An 18,120-nucleotide genomic window follows, 5' to 3' on the forward strand; every position below is an offset into this window, starting at 1 on the left:
GAAAAACCTAATGACCCTGCCTTTGTGGCCTTTGCTTTTGTGCCTTAAGCACCTGGGGTGGTTCAGGGGGTTCTGCATGGGGCAGGCAGAATGAGACCATGGTGCCTGGGAGGGGAAGTAAAGAGAAGCTGGCTTTATTAACAGCAAAGGTTTGGAGGAGAGGAAAACAAAGCAATAGGCTCACAAAGAGACCACTCGAAAAGTGCCTTCCTGCACAAAATAACTATCTGCGCCAGGGCTGAAGGCTCTGGGACTCAGTCACTGTCACTGTCAGCTTCACTGGAATCAGAAGCTGCAGCTTCACTGCCATCCTCCTGAGCAGAATGCTCGCTGCCACTGGGGAAGGGACTGGCGCTCCGGCTCCGGCTGTGGCTCCGGCTCCGCTGGCCACCCCCATCACTGCCACTGTCTGAGTCATTATCACTGCCACGAGCCCGTCCTCTGTCCTCATCATCAGAGTCAGCGTCATCCTCCGAATCAGCATCACTGCCGAAGATCTCCTCTTTGTCTCTGGCGGCCCGGGCCTCATCCTCACTGCTTTCATCCTCGCCGCTGCCACTCTTGTCACTCGCCTCATCCCTGTCACCCTCCTCCCGTTCACTCTCACTGCCAGAGCGCTCATCCTCGCTGCCTTCCTTCTCACTGCTGCTGCCCTTCTCTCGTTCCTCATCTGCAAGAGAGCAAGAAGTGAGACCCAAGTTCCCCACCCACCCACCCACCCAGAGTCAGAGTTCAGTCTGTCCAGCTTTACCTGAGGCCCCAGCTTCTTTCTCTTCTGTCTCCATTTCCTCCTCTTCTTCCTCCTCGGGTTCATGGTTCTCCAGCTGAGCCTTCCGTGCCTCCTGGAAGCAGGACAATTGAGGGGAAGGAGAAGGTTCAATCTGGTTCCTGTGCCACTCCACCAACTACCACCCTCCCCATGGGAGACCGGGGTCAGTGGTGCTTGTTACCTGGGCTTCTAATTCCTTCTCATTCATGTCCCGGTGTTTGACCACAAGCAGGGCATTGGTACCCGACTGAACCCCGGCCTTGGCTCGGCGCTTACTCAGGCGAACCCTGCAGTGGTAGAATTGGGGAGAAGTACATGAGATTCAGTTAAAGACCCCTGTGGGGAATCTGGTCTAACTTGGTTCTTACTCATCTTTACTCATTTATGCCTAGCCCAGAAAAGACCAGAATAAATACAGACTGAATAAGGGAAACTAAATTTCGGGTAGGGGACAGGCAAGAAAAAAAGGAGCCCCTGGTGGCTCAGATGGTAAAGGGTCTGCCTGCAGTGCGGGAGACCCGGGGTTCGATCCCTGTGTTGGGAAGATCCCCTCGAGAAGGAAATGGCAACCCACTCCAGTATTCTGGCCTGGAGAATCCCATGGATGCAGGAGCCTAGCAGGCTACAGTCCATGGGGTAGTAAAGAGTCAGACATGACTGAGCAACTTCACTTTCACAGGCAAGAAAATAGCTCCAAAGGTTATCAGTTTGAGGGCCCTGGAATTATATATATGTATACCCTTAACATAAACACATAAATGTATAAAGAAGTAGATTTTAATGTGAATTAGATACGAACCCTTAAAAAGAGAATCTGGATTTCAGAAAGTAAGATTCTGACTCCACTGGGCCTCTGATTCCCACCCCACCTCCACCCCCAACATAGCAGTGGGTTGGACCCTTTGCTGTGCTGGGTCACAGTGCCTCTTGAAGGTTGCCAAGGGCTCCAGGTCACCTAGACCCCTACAGCCTACTGTACATTTTACATTTTTTGCCTGGCTTAATGGGACCAGAATTTGTGATCTCTGCTTTAAACAGAAACTCAAGGTCACACTTTCCCAACCTTTACATCAAGGGTCCCAGCACAGCAGTAAACTTGTAACCATCAGGGAAGTTTGCTGCTGCTGCTAAGTCGCTTCAGTCGTGTCCGACTCTGTGCGACCCCATAGATGGCAGCCCACAAGGCTCCCCTGTCCCTGGGATTCTCAAGGCAAGAACACTGGAGTGGGTTGCCATTTCCTTCTCCAGTGCGTGAACAGTGAAAGTGAAGTCGCTCAGCCGTGTCCAACTCTTAGCGACCCCATGGACTGTAGCCTAACAGGCTCCTCCATCCATGGGATTTTCCAGGCAAGAGTACCGGAGTGGGGTGCCACTTCCTTCTCCGTCAGGGAAGTTTAGGGATCATGTTTTTTGAACTTGGGTATCTAGCATCTCATTTATTTAAAACATTAATTTTAATTTTACATATTACTCCATATTCTGGCTATGTTTACAACTTAGCAGTCCTACCCTGCATGAAAGCTCCAAATATCTCCAGTGTTAGGTAAAGATTTTTCTTCTGGGTTCTTGTGTTAGAACCAGCTCCAGCTTTATAGGCTTCCACTCTTAAAAATGCACGTGGCAAATCCCTAGATACAAATGACCTCCAAGGTAGCTCTTCTTGTACACCCCAAGATCCTGACTCTGAAGTACAAGCCCAAGCTAATCTGAGTGAGGTAGGATTGTGCTGAGTACCTGGTCTCCAATTCATTGTAGTAAACACCATCACCCTCTCGGAAGATAAAGAAGTAGTTTTCCTCATAGCCCTTGCTAGCCTTGTTCTTCACATTCCAGTTGTACTCTCGAGCAATCTTGTAGTCATACCTGAGGATGAAGGGGACAGGGTCAGCCCCATTTCTTCCCTATGAAGGAGAAAAGGACACACTTCTCAATACCTAAAACCTAACCCCAACCCACGTACACATCATCTGGTGCATAATCCATCTCCTCTTCCTGGTCCCGTTTTCGTTTCTTCAGTGTTTCCTCCACAGGCAGAAAGTAAGCCACAAACTGGTTCCCTTCCTCATCCATCATGCCCCTGTTTGAGGGGGAAAGAGGAGCAGTAAAGACTGAGTGAGGACAAAAACAATAAAAAGCAGGCCAAGGTGGACAGCAGGGCCACTCACCTGATCATGGCCTGAGACATCATCTCCAATGCAGCTGCACCACTTGTGTCCTTGGGGGCGGGGTCTGAGTCAAAGATTACCTGAGCGCAAGGGTTGATCCACATCTGGGGGATGGAGGGCACTGGGGTTAGACTAGGACAGGCAGAGATGGCAGGCTGTCCCTCTCTGCCCCCTGCCCTGGATCTGACCTTAAAATCTGGAAAGACAGGCATGACCTCCACTGGTGTCACTCGGGGCTTGCTATAATGCTGGGAGATCTGGCAGAGGCAAAAAAAACAGGGTAAGAAAAAGTACAAAGTGCTGTGGAGTCGCACCTTTATCCCCCCTTCCCCTATCCCAGTCCTTCAATTACAGATTTCTGGGCATCCTCAAAAGTCTTCTCAATAGCTGTGATCTGGCTATCCCTGTCTTTGTATATTTCCTCCTCAGTGAATTGCTGCTTCACAGAAACCCCAATCCTGGGGAGAAAGAGAAAAACATTTAGAGGTAACTGGACATACCTGAAATCTCCATCTTCCCTCCCTACCCACCATAACTTACTTGACCTCAGGCTTCTCATTGGAAATGCCATAACGGTTGAATTCCGTGGAGATGTACTCTGTCTTCCGCATCCATGGCACCACCTTTGCGTGCTGCTGGGATCTGGAGTGGGAGAATCAGGCACCTCAGGACCCCACTGCCTTCCCATCAGCACCAGTCCTAAGTCCCCACTCAGCACCCCCTCACCTCTTGGAACTGGTGGGGGCCTGAATCTCCTCTTCCAGAAGCTTCTCATCAGCTGGGTCTAGGAGTACTAGAAGAAAGCAAGGTGAGAGGAGGACTCTGAGGGAGGTCCAGAGCTGGCCCTCACTAGCCTAGAGCAGGCCCTCCCTGTCTCCCAACACACCATTGGGGTCGATGCGGTAGGTATCAGGGTTGATGAGGTCAATGGTAACTCCCAGGTCTGGCTCAGTCAAGAGATCATGTTTGTGCTGTTTTTCCAGGGAAGTTGCTTTGTACTGAACAAACCTGGGTAGGGAAAACATGCCCATTATGGTTTCCTGATTCCAGCCTTAACCCTCACAGCCCAGCTTCCTAGAGGCTAAGGTACTCCAGGGAGGAATTCAGAATGAAATAACCTCCACATTGGAATCAGAAGGCTAGCAGCTCTTAAGTGTAAAGAGACTTGGATACTGCTTGCTTCTTAACAGATACCTATTGTGCACCTACTATTACAGGTTAACTACCATTCTCTGCCCTGAACCGTCAGAAAAAGCAGCCCTTACCCTCAAGGAACTCATATTCTAAGGTGTTTCCCAAAGCCCCACTCTTAGTCTCACCTGTTCTGGTCGAAGGGATAGGTGATGAACTTCGGGTCGAAGGGGATGTCAGGGAGGCTGTTGCAGTACTTGACTCGGCAGACCACTCCAGACCTGGGAACACAGTGGCTCAAAACCTGGCTCCTGCTGCCCTACCTCTGCGCCCAGCCCCACTTGGCCCACCCGTCCTGGGGAAACACGATGGAGCTCACCTCTCAGGCAAAGTCCGGTGAGAATTGGGCCTGGTGGGTAAAAGAGAGACAATGACAAAAGATGGAAAGAAAAGGATTGACAGGAGAGCGTAGGGGGCTTTTCCAAGCTAAAGGGTGACAAATGATAATTCCTCTTAGTAGAGGTACCTCAAGTGCTATAACGGAGGGAGTCAAGTATGCCTCTTAGAGACAGTGTCCCTAAATGTTAAATCTCTTTGAAGGACACGTCTTCAAATACTTTAATAATAGAGTCACATAATTGTTTTTTGGGGAAAGGGGTCTCCAAACGCTTCACTGGAAGAATAAAAACTCAATCCTCAACAGCTTAATTCCAGAACATGGCAGGGAAGGTGGGGGGGGGGGGAGGAGCTGGGGAACACCACGTCCGGGACCCGCCCCCCTAAACGGGTGTGCGCTCCGTGACGACACGGGCAGACCTGGGGGGCTGGCAAGGTTGAAGACTGACAAAACCACCTGACCCTCTCATCTCGCTGACGCCCACCCAGACCTAGAGAAAAGCGGTACAGTCAGGTAGCGGAGTGCCTACCTGTGGCCATCCTCGCGCTGGGCCTGGGTCTGGATAGTGGGCGCCATGGCGATGAGGCGAGGGCAATCCTGACAAGAGCCTCACAGAGCCACGGCAAACGGCGTGCCGACTTCGGCGGGCGCCCAATCCCAGGCAGGGCTCGGGCTGGCACCGCTCTGCTCACAGATAGGGCCGGAGTGAGGTGGGCTGGCGAGAAGAGTTCCCGGAACACTGGAGTACTACGTAGTACTCAGGTAAACGCGCAAACAACGCCAAGGACTGCCCCGCAGGTCCGTCTCCACCAACTGCCGCCAAGACTCTGAGGACCGCAGGTCGCCTCAGCCCGCTAGGTCTTCTGGGAAATAGAGTCTGATTGGATCCACACCCGGATTGGCCAGCGACTGTGCAAAGGCTGGGGCGAGGCGGAAAGAGCCTCTTGTGATTGGTTTATCGATGTCTCATTGTACCCGTCGGATTTGAGAGTCACGAGTTGGAGGGTGGGCTCTTTCCTCTCATTGATTGTATTGTTTGGGAGGCGGAGCTAATCAGCAAACAGGGCTCAGAGACGAAGACGCTAAAAAGAAACCGGGAAGACGCACTTGTGACGCACTTCCTGTGCGCGAGGCGAAGAAGATGGCTGCATCCCAACAGCAGGCTTCAGCGACTACTTCTACCGCCAGTGTGTCGGGTCCAGGTTCAGCTGGTGGGTCGGGCCCCCAGCAGCAGCCACAACCACCAGCACAACTTGTGGGACCTGCCCAGAGCGGGCTTTTGCAGCAACAGCAACAGGACTTCGATCCTGTGCAGCGCTATAAGATGCTCATCCCGCAGCTGAAGGAGAGTCTACAGGTGATGGGTTGGGAGATTTGGCTCTCTGCCATCCGGGGGGTGGGCGGAGGGATTGTTTAGTCCGGGAGAGAGCAAAAGAAGCGTTAAGAAGGAAAGAGGAATGAGACTGTCTTCGTGATGCCAAAGCGAAGTTCTGTGGATTGACAGTGTAAGGTGGGATCAGAGAGACTCTTGAGTTTGAGACTGACCGGAATTCGAGTTGGAGGGAATTTAAAGAAAAAACCTAGCTCTAGACGTTAAAGCCTGAGGAAAGGACTGGCCTTGACTGACTGTGACTGGTGGGTGAGGGAGGACCCTAAGGTATGTCTGGGAAATTACTGGCAAGAGAAAGGGGGCCTCTGGAAAAATATAGCAATTGCTGTAAAGGAATGGAAGTTGGAATTACTCTGCAGTGATAGGAGGAGAAGTAACAACTGAAGAGGAGGCCTGAGATTGGCTGTATCTTAAGGAAGAGTGAAGATCTACCAAAAGTGTCCTCTTGTGTTTCTTCATCTCCCACACCTTTTTTTTCCCCCTTTTTCCTCTTTAGACCTTGATGAAGGTTGCAGCCCAGAACCTGATTCAGAACACTAACATTGACAATGGGCAGTGAGTACTCCCCTTTCTCCAGGATGTCAGTATCTCCATCCTAGTCTCAAAAACATCCCCCTCGTACCCCACCCATCCCTCTTTTCTCTTTATTTTGAAGCCTACTCCCTACCCCCTGGCCTTGCCCTTTTTGCCCCTTCTACTATTAACTGTCCCCTAGGTCTTGCTTCGGAGAAGGCAGTGGCACCCCACTCCAGTGCTTTTGCCTGGAAAATCCCGTGGACGGAGGAGCCTGGTAGGCTGTAGTCCATGGAGTCACTAAGAGTCGGACACGGCCGAGCAACTTCCCTTTCACTTTTCACTTTCATGCATTGGAGAAGGAAATGGCAACCCACTCTAGTGTTCTTGCCTGGAGAATCCCAGGGACGGGGAAGCCTGGTGGGCTGCCATCTATGGGGTTGCACAGAGTCAGACACGACTGAAGCGACTTAGCAGCAGCAAGTCTTGCTTTGGGTCTCCTGGGCCTATACATGGTTTTCTGTTGGATACTTGGTTGGGTAGTCACTTAGTCCCAGAGACTGGAAATCCATCTCCCACCTTCTTCTCCTGGACTGTAGAAAGAGCAGCGATGGACCCATTCAGCGCTTTGACAAGTGTCTGGAAGAGTTCTATGCACTTTGTGACCAACTAGAGCTCTGCCTGGTAAGGGGCCTCCTAGCCACCAGGTGACCACAACTACCTCAGTTCCTGGGCTTCAGGAACCTTCATTCAGTCAGTTGACAAATGCTCACTGAGCACCTCCTGTGGCCCAGACCTGTGTGGATACTGCACCTGATACTGGGGACAGAAAGTTGCCCAGTCCTTGCCTTCACGGAGCTTCCAGTTCAATGGGTGACAAATATATCCTCCAGCAGTGATAGCTCAGAGTCAGGGCTCTGACAGGAGAAGCTCAAGACATGGAAGACCATGAAGGGGGAAGCTTGGGCAGAAGGCTCAGGGCTGGGTTGTGGGGGTGAGGGGCAGGCAGAGGGGGCAAGGTTAAAATAAGAGGGCTATAGACGTCCAGAGATGGCACCTGACCTCACCTAGGGTGGGTCTAGGGAGGAAGTGGCTCAGGATAGACTACTAGTAGAGAGCACATCTGAGCCAAGGCTGGAACAAAAAGGGAAGAAGGGTGGGAGTTGAGAGGAGGGCAGATGGCTCAGAGCACAGCCTTTGAAGTCAGAGGGACCACCAATCTCTACCTCTGAACCTTGGATTCCTCCTTTGGAAAATGGATTTTGGAGAAGGACTCGGCAAGATCTTGCATGTAAAACATTTAACATGGTACTAGACAAGTGGCAAATGTTTTATCTTATAGCGTCATCATCATTTTGAACTGGATTTTGAAGGAAAACGCAGTTTGAGGAGCTTCGTAGTGGTAGAAAGATGTTCCAACCAAGAGGAACAGCTTCTGCTTTAAGTTCCCTTTAAAAATGTCATGAAATTCAGTCTGGCTAAGGTATGGTAGGCACTGGGGCTTGTTGGATTTTGAATATAGCCCCGAGGTTGCTAGGGAGCCATGGAGGGTTTCAAGCAAGGAAAAACATCGACCCATTTGTTTTTTTAGGGGTATGCTTCTGGTCACCAAATGAGGGATCGGTTCGGGGGGCTTAGAGTGGAGGCTGGGGGCCCATGGCAGGATTCAAGAGCCACCAGGTTTCACCAGGGTGGAGTCCTGAGGAAGTGGGGAAGGGCAGGTGGAAGAGATACTCAGAAGGCTTTGTGCCTGGGCAGTGGGACTGATGGGCTGTGGGAGGAGTCTCCAAGATGAGGCCCAGGGGTCTGGTTTGGATGGTAGAACCGTCCCTGAGACAGGGACCCAGGAAGGGGAGTGGTTTGGGGGGTAGAGTATAGGAGCTCTGGAATTTTAGGGGAGGTGGGCACATCAGTGCAGAGTTCAGAGCAGAGTGGTATGTATGTGGGTGAGACACCTCCTAGAGGGCATGAGAATGAAAGGAGGAGACAGGATTCAGGAATTGCCGCACTTAAGGCTTAGGTAGTTTAAGAAACATCTAGAAGAACTAGCCAGAGAAGTAGAAGGAAAACTAGGAGGGGCAGGTGCCACCAGAGAAGCCAGTGTCAATGCCAAGCCTAGGGTTAGGAGAGTCACAATAATAGTAGTTGACATCCATCAACTAGCACTTAAATAACTTGCCAGGACCTGTGCTTGTGTCTCACACACTGCGCTCACCATTCTCATTTTATGAGGTAGCAGAAGTACTTATCAAACCCATTTTTCCAGCGGAGTTAACAGGCCCAGAGAGGAGAAGCCACATGCCTGAGGTCACCCAGCAAGTGAGTGGCAGGGCCAAGTTCTGACCCCAAGACCCCAGGATTCCAGATGCTGAAAAGCCTACGCCAGGCTGGCGCTAGGGGTGGGATTGGCAGTACCTGGAGTGAGGCTAATGCTGCACTTTGCTTGCTGTCCACAGCGCCTGGCACATGAGTGTCTGTCACAGAGCTGTGACAGTGCCAAGCACTCTCCAACATTGGTGCCCACAGCCACCAAACCTGATGCCGTCCAGCCTGACAGCCTGCCCTACCCACAGTACCTGGCAGTCATCAAAGCCCAGATTGCCTGTGCCAAGGACATTCACACTGCCCTGCTGGACTGCGCCAACAAGGTCACAGGCAAGACGCCTGCACCACCTACGGGCCCTGGAGGCACCCTGTGAGCTAGCAGGGCTGGGAGTGGGGGAAGGGACAGGGAGGGAATGAAGAGTGGCTTCAAAGCATCTTTGTCTCTGGCTTTTCTTCCTGCCTGAACACTGCGGCCGGCGCCAGCAGGGGGCAGCAGAGGCCAGCAAGGCGCGCGCAGGGCGGGGCCTTGCCTCTGCCGGCTGTCTTCTCATCCTTGGCTGAGGGTGGACTTTGGATTGTGCTCCTTGGTGATCTCTTCCAGGGGGTCTCCCCCTACCTAGCCTAGTTGTGGAGCCCTGACTGGGCCCCTCTCCCTCAGTCCATTCTGATTCTGTCCCAGTTCGGGGGGGTGGTCTCTGTGTCTGCTCCTTTTCGTAGCTGTTTCTCTTGGTGTCTTCTGTCATTTGATCTTTTGTTCCCATCTCCCTGTCTCTGACCATCTCTTGCCCAGTGCCCCTTTGCTAATTGGGACTGTCCCCAGCTCTTAACTGGGATTCTCTGTCTATGCACAGTTCCCGAAAGGAAGCCAGAACACCAAGGTCACCTGGGGCTAGAAGGAGCTTCGTTTCCAGGGGCCATAGCCACACCCAGCAATCCCCAGCACCTCTCATGTCAGCTCAACCCCCCAGTCTGCTTGACCCAAAAAAGGGAAGTGAAAGGTCTGGGCCCTGACAGCATGCCCAGTCCCAGTCGGGGAGCAACCCAGCGCGGCACCCCCCCCATACCCAGGGCCTGCGTCAGCAGCACTCAAACAAGGGGTGTTATGCAATCCGCGGTGAAGCCAGCCCAGCTGAATGCCTGGGTCCCTGTATTTTTAGCCCCAAAGGAGAAGTGAAAAGGCCCCAGCAGGGATGAATCATCAGTCCTGGGGAAGAACCCAGGCACCTTGGCCTCAGCTCCGGGAAGCAGACCTTGAGGAGGAGGCTTCAGGAAGAGTGTACCCCACCGGGCTCCCCACTTCCCTGAGAGGCAGCTTCAGGGAGCTCAGCCATGGCCGTCAGGCCTGGGCAAGTGTAGGGCGGAGCTACCAGCTCAGGCCCAGCTGGTGGGGTGTGAAAGGTCCAAGTGACTCAGCCTGGTTGGGGGACGGATGGCCCCACCCAGAACCTTCTGTACCCTGGTTCCCATGGCACCGCCTAGAGGTCTGCTGTCCTGGACCCCACATCAGTGCAGAACACCCAGGACCACGGAGCCTTGCAAATCACCCAGAGCCCAAGTCCCCACGCTGGAGTTCTGGGAAATGGCCAGCTCTTGTGTGTGTGTGTACATCCCAGCAGTTCCTTCCCTTTCTCCCTGACCTTCCTTGAAGTGCCAGGCACAGAGGGCAAGCTCCAGGCAGGGCAGCAGACCTCTCGGGCACAAGCTGAAGCTGCTGTCCACAGGGAGAATTTCTTCTGAGAGGAAGCCACAGCTCTGCCCATTTATCTGACTAGATCAGTCCCCCACCCATGTGACTCCCCACATCTTCTAGGATAATCTGCTTAAAGTCAACTGATTATAGACTTGAATCACATCCACAAAATTCCTTCACAGCTTCATCTAGATTAAATAACTGGGAGCTGTAGCCTGGCCAAGTTGACAAATAAAACTGACCATCATAACCTTGTCAGTTTGGCACCCCTACACATCTCCTTAACCACACTTAATCTCCAAATCAACACAAAAACAAAGTCCCAGTTCCACCCAACATGATAACAATTATCTGCCTACAACACTCTTTCCCCGTGAGAGCCTGTTGGCTTCCAGCCTGGGGGCACACAGCACACAGTGGTAGAGATGTGTCAGTCCACAGGCCCATACACTCAGTGAGGCACCATTGGCCCTGTGAGGTGGCATCAACACAGCATCACGCACACATGGGGGCAGGACATCCCAGCAGCCCTGACCCCGGACCCAGCAGTGCCGAAAACCACATGCCAGCAGACAGACGGGAGACACCTGGTGGGCAGCGGGGTGATAGATGCACAGTTGAGCAGCACACAGGGTGGGAACTGTGCACCAGGAAGCTGAGTTCATGCAACACGCATTCGCTATGCATCTGTTTGGGGCCAGGCCCTGTATAGTGTGAACCAAAGAGCCCTGCCTTGCTGGAGCTGATACTTCAGTGACAGTTAAGTGTGATAAAGTAAAACACAGTGTGTCAGGCACTGAGAAGTTCCAAGAAAGAAAATAAACCAGAGAGGTGAGACCAGAAGTAGAATGGGGGTGGGGGGGAGGGGGAGTATTTAGGAATAGATCTAAAGGTGTAAGGTTTGCACATGGAGAATTATGTTACTTTATTGGAAAACATGAAAGTTTGAGAGTTTAGGTTGGGGGGGTAAATGGATTGTACATGTATTTTGTTGATTCAGTTGCTCAGTTGTGTCCAACTCTTTGTGACCCCATGGATGTATTTATTATTTGTTAAATGGATAACAAGGTTATTTTTAAACCTTTTCTAATCCTTGACCCAGGTCATGAAGGCCTCCCTGAGAAGGCAGTACTGGAGTGAACTTAAAGGAAAGGGAGTAAGTCCTGGACATTCCAGAGGGAACAAGTGCAGAGGCCCTGCCTGAGGCAGAGCTGTGCTGGTGCATTGATGGAATAACGTGGATGCCAGGACCACAGTGAAGAGCCAGGGTAGAAGAGGACCTTAGTGAAGGTTCTTACTGGATTAGCAGGCCCAGAGGAAGATTGTACAGCCTGGTGCACAACCACCCACTCCAGGGAAGGGTGTACATGAGATGCACAGCTGCACAGGGCAAACCAGACCAGGGAGAAACAGGCACACACAACCCCTCTTCTCTAGTAGAGAACAGCGTGACCCGCCATCCTGCAATCATGGTGTCTCAGTCCCAGGGACAGTCCCACAAACAGACTCAAGGAACAATCCAACCATGCGAATACACAAACAACCGTCTAACTACTACTTAAGCCGCTATCTCCTACCCCATCTCAGACTTTGCCCGTCACCAGCTGACTCAGCCCTGCCCTCAGCTAAACGTTATCAAAAGCAGTGAGGCTGGCTTTAGATAAGGCCTCTCAGGTTCAAGTGTGCCTGCCTTTTTGCCCCTGCTCTGCCCACGGAGGCCACCGAGAGGAGCAGGAGTGCGCCAGCCACCCTCCCATCATGCGCTGCAGACGTCAAGGACCAAAGTTCACCAGTTTCACTGCCTTGTGATCTGGCCACAAAGGAACTGCTTCCAGACACTAGCCTCCTGGGTGTTTTCAGCTACACCCCAAGGACACAAACACAGGAACAGTATTCACACATCTGATAACCACGCAGTTCCAGAGGTCTTGAACACAGCCAAGCCACCTAGAGCCACACAGGCTCTCACACACACCCTCAGCTCCCAAGCTGTGTGCTCACGGCTCCTCATCACCCCCAAGGACACACAGTCACCCTCAGCGGCCTCCCTCAAGGAGTTCCCAGCTCTTAGTCACTCCAGATCCCATGGTGGTTCAGAGCTCCACACATGTGCAGGTAGGTATGGAAGTCACAAGTTCTCACGGGATGCCACTTCAAAGGCAGTTACGTTTGAGTACACACTCCCTCACCCAGCGATGGTGAGAGTAAGCACAGAGCGGTGTCAGAGGGTTGTAAGGACACGGCCTTAACATAGGACAGTGGGCTCATTTGTGTCCCACACCTACTTGCCCCACCACACACCCAGTCGCTCCAGGGCAGCCCCCCTTCGCACATGCGGCGCTCACGCGGTCCACACGCACCGCACGGCACACCAGCCGCTGGGCCCGCGCAGCTGCGCACACGGCTCCCGCCAGTCAATCACGCCAGGAGCACACGGGACCAGGTCACACGTGCAGCGCGTACACAGTCCCCAGCTCGCCCGCGCACTCGCGCCGGCTCTCACACCCCCGCGTTTCCCGTCCCCGCTTGTTTTTCTGGAAACTCTGCTCTCCATTCCCCTCCCCCTAGGCCGGAAGCGCTCGCTGTATTTTTAGCCTCTCTGGTTTCCGCCCCTTTCCCCCCCCACCGGCCAGCCCGCCCGGGACCTGCCCCCCTGCACCCCGCGGGGGACCCCGGCCATCCCCTTCCCCACCGTCATTCCAGAGGGGATTCCCGGCTTTCGCCGAGGCCACGGATTTTCCCGCTGGCTACGTGGGGAGCTGGGCGGAGTCCTGCCCTGAACTTCCTCCTGAGCTGGGACTCCTGAGGCCTGGACGGGGTGGAGGAGGGGATGGGAGCCTGGCTCCTCAATCGGAGAGAGGGGTTGGGGGCGGGGCGGGGCGGGGGGGCTCGGACTCCTGCGTTTGAGAGACAGGGTGGCTGGGAACCAGGACTCCTGAGTCTGGTGAAGCCACGGCCTGGGAACCGGGTCTCCTGGGTCTGAGCGAGGAGGCGGCTTGGAAACCCGAACCCCTTGATCTAAGCAAGGAGGGGCAGAGGTCGGGGCTCTTAGTACCCCCGCCCCTGTTAGTGTTTAGACGGGTGCTCAGTCCTTCGGCGCGCAAAGCCCCTTCCAGTCTCTTTTGAGAATCTCCCAATCCGAAGCGCCCTGGCCCTCGAGCCGATGACTCAGCATATGGAAGAGGGGAGGGGGTCAGCCTGAGTCAGGGATGGGAACTGCTCCCCGTCTCCAGGGAATCGAAACTGGTATTCCCTCCTCCAGGATAGCGGCCAGAGCCGAGCCGGCCCCTAGGAACCCCAGAAAACCTCCCATCTCTCGTTCTCCCGCCCCTTAGTCCGACTACGAGCACAGGGATTTGGAACCCAACTGGGCGGCGGGTGCCGGGCATCTCCCTTTTCCCTCCTTTTCCCGTAGTCCTCAAGCCTCTGTTTACAGGCGACCAAAACCCTGGTTACAGAGAGGAACCCGGGCGTCCGGGTCGAGCCTCCTCGTCACGGCTTCCAGGAAGCCCCCCTCCCCCGCCCCTTGTGAGTGAGTCACTGGCGAGAGGGAGGCTGCAACCGTGCCAGAGCCGCCCGCAGCCGCCCAGCTCACGGGACCGGCCGGGAAGGCCCCTCAGCCCGAGAAAGCGCCGCACCAGGGATTCCCCCGTGCTCTGTCGGACGGGCAGATCAGCGAGCCTAGCAGAATCTCCTCACCTCAATACAAGCCCGCAGTCCGCGGTCACAACCTGCAAGAATGAACTTTCCACCATAATAACTGCACTCCGTGGCAATGATTTATTTCTACCACCGTTTTTTCAGTCAGGGCAGCCAGCTCTGGAGACCCCCTTTAAAAATTAGTGTTTTCACCGTATCTTAAGAGAGCATCACTCAGGGCAACTCCTTGACAATAAAAGACTTGTCAATGAGGGGAGTCATTTCTGCAAACGCAGAGTTCTTTCAAGGCACATCCCTTTATGAGAGACCCTTCCGACCATCAGTTGGGGATGATCCGTTCCTTCCATTTGAGACAGCTTTCCAGCAAAGAAACCCTCCACCATAATAAAAGATTTCCCCTTTTCCAATCTTGAGTTTTCGAGTGCAAACTTTTTAAAATATGATTTAAGGTCCTGGTATTAGGCTAATGCCATTCACTAACAGGAGAATAACTTGGCCTCTTCTGGCCTGGGTTTCCCTGTGTGTAAAATGGGCATAATACCTCCTTGAGTTAATGTATGTATGTAAGACACTTTCTGCAATTGTGCCTAGCCCAGAGGAAGCCACCAGAAGCGCCAGTATTTGTGTGAGGGTGAGAGGACACAGCGGTCCTGTATTTGGGAAATGAGGCCCCTTTCCAACCTCACCAGGTGTGTGGGACCCCACCTCACCCCCAATCCTCGTGAGTGGGGGCGAAGAGGGCGGTCCAGGTCTCAGGATCTGGGCAGTTCGGGAGCAAGACCGTCCAGGATTGGGGGGGGGGGGTCTTCTCTCACTGTTTTGCTCCTGCGGATTTCTGTCTGTGGATGTTTGTTTCTTCCAGTTTTCGCCCCTTCTTCTCTCTGTTTCTGTGACTCTCCCTCCCTCCCGCTTCTCGCTCTGAATTTGTCTCTTTGGGGACTGTCTACGTCTCGTCTTTTCAAGTTCTGCCTTCCCACCTCCCCTCCTCTTCTCACCCTGTCTCTCCTCCTCGGTGCATGTCTCCCTGTGTGCGTAGCTCCCCCCGTGTGTGTGTGTTCCCATGTTTTTCTCTTTGCGTCCCTCCATTTCTCTCTTGCTCTCGGTTCGCCTCTCCCCTCCCCTGTCGGTCAGTGTCGCGCGCGCACGCCCTCTCCGCCTCTGCCCTTGTCAATTCCCCCGGGAGCCCTGCCCCCACCTCTGTCCCAGTTCCCTTCTCCGCGCCTCAGTCTCCAGCCTTGAAGACTGGGCCGACACCCCCACCCCCAACCCCACGCACTCCCCGCGAGGTCGCGACCGCCCGCGGGCCCCGCTCAGGCGAATTCGGGCCGGGGTCCAGGCGGAAGGGCTCCGAACCCGGGCCGGCCCTGCTGCGCTAGGGGCGCGCGTCCGGGAAGCGCCCCTCCTGGCCCCGCCCTCCCGGGCCAACTCCCCTTGGCCCCGCCCCCTCCCTGGTCAAATAAAAGTGGCGGCTCTTCCACTCCGCCGCAGCGTGACTTCAGCGCTCCCACTTTCTGCCGGCTCCACATCCTTCGGCCATCTGCGCCGCCATGGATCTCGCCGCCATCTACAAGGTGAGCCCCCCAACTGATCGGCACCCCGACGTCCGCAACACCTGACTCCCTTCTCAAACCAGGGCTTTCTAAGGCCGCAAACAAATTCCCGCCCCGGACCCGCCCCCCCCTCCCCACCCCCGCCACCGGTTTCCCTTCTCAAACTGGAACTCTGTAGCGCTTCACACCGGCCCGGGGTTCCTGCCTCCCGTATCAGATCAGTGTGATCCTCTGGGGATGAAAATGGAGCCTGTGGCTTTGTGGTCTCGGCCCCAACACGAGTGGGGTGGCCCTCGGAGATGGAAAGCTGGAGAACTTTTCTCAGATCGGGGCTGTCTGGAGGCGGAAATGGCCCCCACACCTGGCTTACCCGAGTAGTTGCTGAGGGCGCGGTTTTGCGCGGAGGCGTTTCTTGGGCTGGAGTCTCCGGGTGAGCGGGATCCGACTTCTGTCTCTTCGCTCCCTGCCCCAGAGGATCTTGGAACTCTAAACCCGAAGAGATCCGGACTCCTGGCTTAATTTTGCCCGCTGTTCCACTTGTGAAATTGGAGAAACCGATGAGCGGGGTCAGATCCCGAGAGGCCCAAGAGGCTTAAAAAATTGGAGGACAGCGGTCTGTCCTGACTTTAGGGCCCCTCTGATCCAGCCGGGAGAGCCGAGATTCCTGGGTCCCTCGGGATAAACTTAAGTCGCGAATAAACCTCCAAATCGGGATCCTTGAGATCCGGAACCCGAGTTGTTGTTTTTTTTCCTTAGGGCGGGTGGGGCTGAGGCCGGGAGCCCACAAACCGGACTGGCAAGCCCTTAGTTGCCCTGCAGCTGGGGCGGGGCGTCACCCTGTATTTTCGGTGTCTTAACCGATCGTTGTTTCCACAGAGCCTCCTGTCGCTGAGCCCTGAACTGCCATCCGACCTCGGAGAGACTGAGTCCAGCACCAGCTGGGCTTCCTCGGGACCCTGGAGCCTCAGCTCATCCGACTCCAGCCTGCCTGAGGTCGCTGCCCGCCTGCCTGGCCGCTCCACCAGCCTGGTGGAGGGTCGCAGCTGCGGCTGGGTGCCCCCACCCCCAGGCTTTGCGCCCCTGGCTCCTCGACCCAGCTCGGAGCTGTCGCCCTTACCCACCTCGCCTACCGCCACTCCCACCACCTCATCCCGCTACAAGACTGAGCTATGTCGGACCTTCTCAGAAAGCGGGCGCTGCCGCTATGGGGCCAAGTGCCAGTTTGCCCATGGCCTGGGTGAGCTGCGCCAGGCCAGTCGCCACCCCAAGTATAAGACGGAGCTCTGCCACAAGTTCTACCTCCAGGGTCGCTGCCCCTACGGCTCGCGCTGCCACTTCATCCACAACCCCAGCGAGGACCTGGCTGCCCCCGGCCATCCCCATGTGCTGCGCCAGAGCATCAGCTTCTCAGGGCTGCCCTCCGGCCGCCGAACCTCGCCACCACCAGCAAGCCTAGCAGGCCCTTCCGTGTCCTCATGGTCCTTCTCGCCCTCCAGCTCCCCACCACCGCCACCCGGGGACCTTCTACTTTCACCCTCTGCTTTCTCTGCTGCCCCAGGGACACCTGTGTCCCGAAGGGACCCCACCCCAGCCTGTTGCCCTTCCTGCCGAAGGGCCACCCCCAACAGCGTCTGGGGGCCTGTGGGTGGCCTAGCTCGGAGCCCTTCTGCACACTCCCTGGGATCTGATCCCGACGAATATGCCAGCAGCGGCAGCAGCCTGGGGGGATCCGACTCACCTGTCTTTGAGGCTGGGGTTTTTGGGCCACCTCAGCCACCTGCCGCCCCCCGGCGACTTCCCATCTTCAATCGTATCTCCGTTTCGGAGTGACAAATGCCTGCCTAGTACAGATCAGCTGGATCTTAAGGGGGGCCATTTCTCGTGCGTGGGTTCCACAAGGGGTCCCGGGGCTGTAGGGAACTGAGGGACTCGTAATCATGTATTTCTCCCCACCTTCCAAAGTGCATTAACTCACTCCCCTGACCCCCGCGCTGGGGCAGGTCCTCAGCGTGCAGGCTGTTCGGGAAGGAGTGTTTTATGGGGTCTTTAAAAAAAATGTAGCAAGTTTGAGGGAGGTAGTAAGCCTCTTCTCAAACTTCACCCCTGCCCAATGCTGTGAATATTAAGCCCCCAATGCCCCCTTCCAGTTCTTCCTAGATCCTGAGGCTCCAGTGTCTGGTGATTGGAGCCTCACCTGAAAGGGAATCCTGGTGCTCAAACTTCCCTCCAAAAGCAAGTAGCCAAAGCCATTGCCAACGCCCGGCTCTCCCACCCCCGCCTTTGGGCCCCTTATTTATGACGACTTTATTTATTCTAATAGATTTTATAGTATTTATATATATTGGGTCGTCTGCTTCCCTTGTATTTTTCTTCCTCTTTTTGTAATATTGGAAACGACGGAATAATTATTGTTATAAGTATACACTATAATATATTAAGTAATATATATTGTTAAAAATTTATTTTTGTGGTTTTTTGGAATTTTTAAATAAAAGAAATCTGTGTGTAAATTGGAATCCCGGCTGTTGTG

The 18,120-nt window shown here is 54.5% G+C and overlaps 3 protein-coding genes across 3 annotated transcripts; 2 read left to right on the forward strand and 1 right to left on the reverse strand.

Annotated features, from left to right (window-relative positions):
• Positions 1 to 118: 118 nt before the first annotated feature.
• Positions 119 to 13,180, reverse strand: PAF1 (PAF1 homolog, Paf1/RNA polymerase II complex component). The gene is made up of 15 exons (XM_061388254.1): positions 13,073 to 13,180; positions 4,992 to 5,544; positions 4,445 to 4,474; positions 4,254 to 4,346; positions 3,821 to 3,942; positions 3,661 to 3,727; positions 3,475 to 3,576; positions 3,287 to 3,392; positions 3,123 to 3,191; positions 2,935 to 3,038; positions 2,730 to 2,846; positions 2,504 to 2,632; positions 951 to 1,056; positions 752 to 842; positions 119 to 670 (listed from the first exon to the last, which is right to left on the reverse strand). The coding sequence occupies exons 2-15, from the start codon at positions 5,036 to 5,038 to the stop codon at positions 255 to 257; spliced, it is 1,599 nt and encodes a 532-aa protein (XP_061244238.1). The 5' UTR covers positions 5,039 to 5,544; positions 13,073 to 13,180; the 3' UTR covers positions 119 to 254.
• On the forward strand, positions 5,604 to 9,124 carry MED29 (mediator complex subunit 29). The gene is made up of 4 exons (XM_061388260.1): positions 5,604 to 5,819; positions 6,349 to 6,407; positions 6,965 to 7,049; positions 8,822 to 9,124. The coding sequence occupies exons 1-4, from the start codon at positions 5,604 to 5,606 to the stop codon at positions 9,062 to 9,064; spliced, it is 603 nt and encodes a 200-aa protein (XP_061244244.1). The 3' UTR covers positions 9,065 to 9,124.
• Positions 13,181 to 15,504: 2,324 nt separating the features above from the next.
• On the forward strand, positions 15,505 to 18,106 carry ZFP36 (ZFP36 ring finger protein). Its single transcript, XM_061388258.1, has 2 exons — positions 15,505 to 15,611; positions 16,467 to 18,106. The coding sequence occupies exons 1-2, from the start codon at positions 15,588 to 15,590 to the stop codon at positions 17,418 to 17,420; spliced, it is 978 nt and encodes a 325-aa protein (XP_061244242.1). The 5' UTR covers positions 15,505 to 15,587; the 3' UTR covers positions 17,421 to 18,106.
• Positions 18,107 to 18,120: the final 14 nt, after the last annotated feature.

This window comes from Bos javanicus, chromosome 18 (genome assembly GCF_032452875.1).
Source record: "Bos javanicus breed banteng chromosome 18, ARS-OSU_banteng_1.0, whole genome shotgun sequence".
Taxonomy (NCBI): domain Eukaryota; kingdom Metazoa; phylum Chordata; class Mammalia; order Artiodactyla; family Bovidae; genus Bos; species Bos javanicus.

Coding starts and splice junctions, on each gene's coding strand:
- MED29 (XM_061388260.1), top strand. CDS start 5,604: ATGGCTGCATCCCAACAGCAGGCTTCAGCGACTACTTCTACCGCCAGT. Junction 5,820..6,348: donor AGCTGAAGGAGAGTCTACAG/GTGATGGGTTGG, acceptor TTTCCTCTTTAG/ACCTTGATGAAGGTTGCAGC. Junction 7,050..8,821: donor ACCAACTAGAGCTCTGCCTG/GTAAGGGGCCTC, acceptor TGCTGTCCACAG/CGCCTGGCACATGAGTGTCT.
- PAF1 (XM_061388254.1), bottom strand. CDS start 5,038: ATGGCGCCCACTATCCAGACCCAGGCCCAGCGCGAGGATGGCCACAG. Junction 3,393..3,474: donor AATGAGAAGCCTGAGGTCAA/GTAAGTTATGGT, acceptor CTTTCTCCCCAG/GATTGGGGTTTCTGTGAAGC. Junction 3,039..3,122: donor CTGTCTTTCCAGATTTTAAG/GTCAGATCCAGG, acceptor TCCATCCCCCAG/ATGTGGATCAACCCTTGCGC.
- ZFP36 (XM_061388258.1), top strand. CDS start 15,588: ATGGATCTCGCCGCCATCTACAAG. Junction 15,612..16,466: donor ATCTCGCCGCCATCTACAAG/GTGAGCCCCCCA, acceptor TTGTTTCCACAG/AGCCTCCTGTCGCTGAGCCC.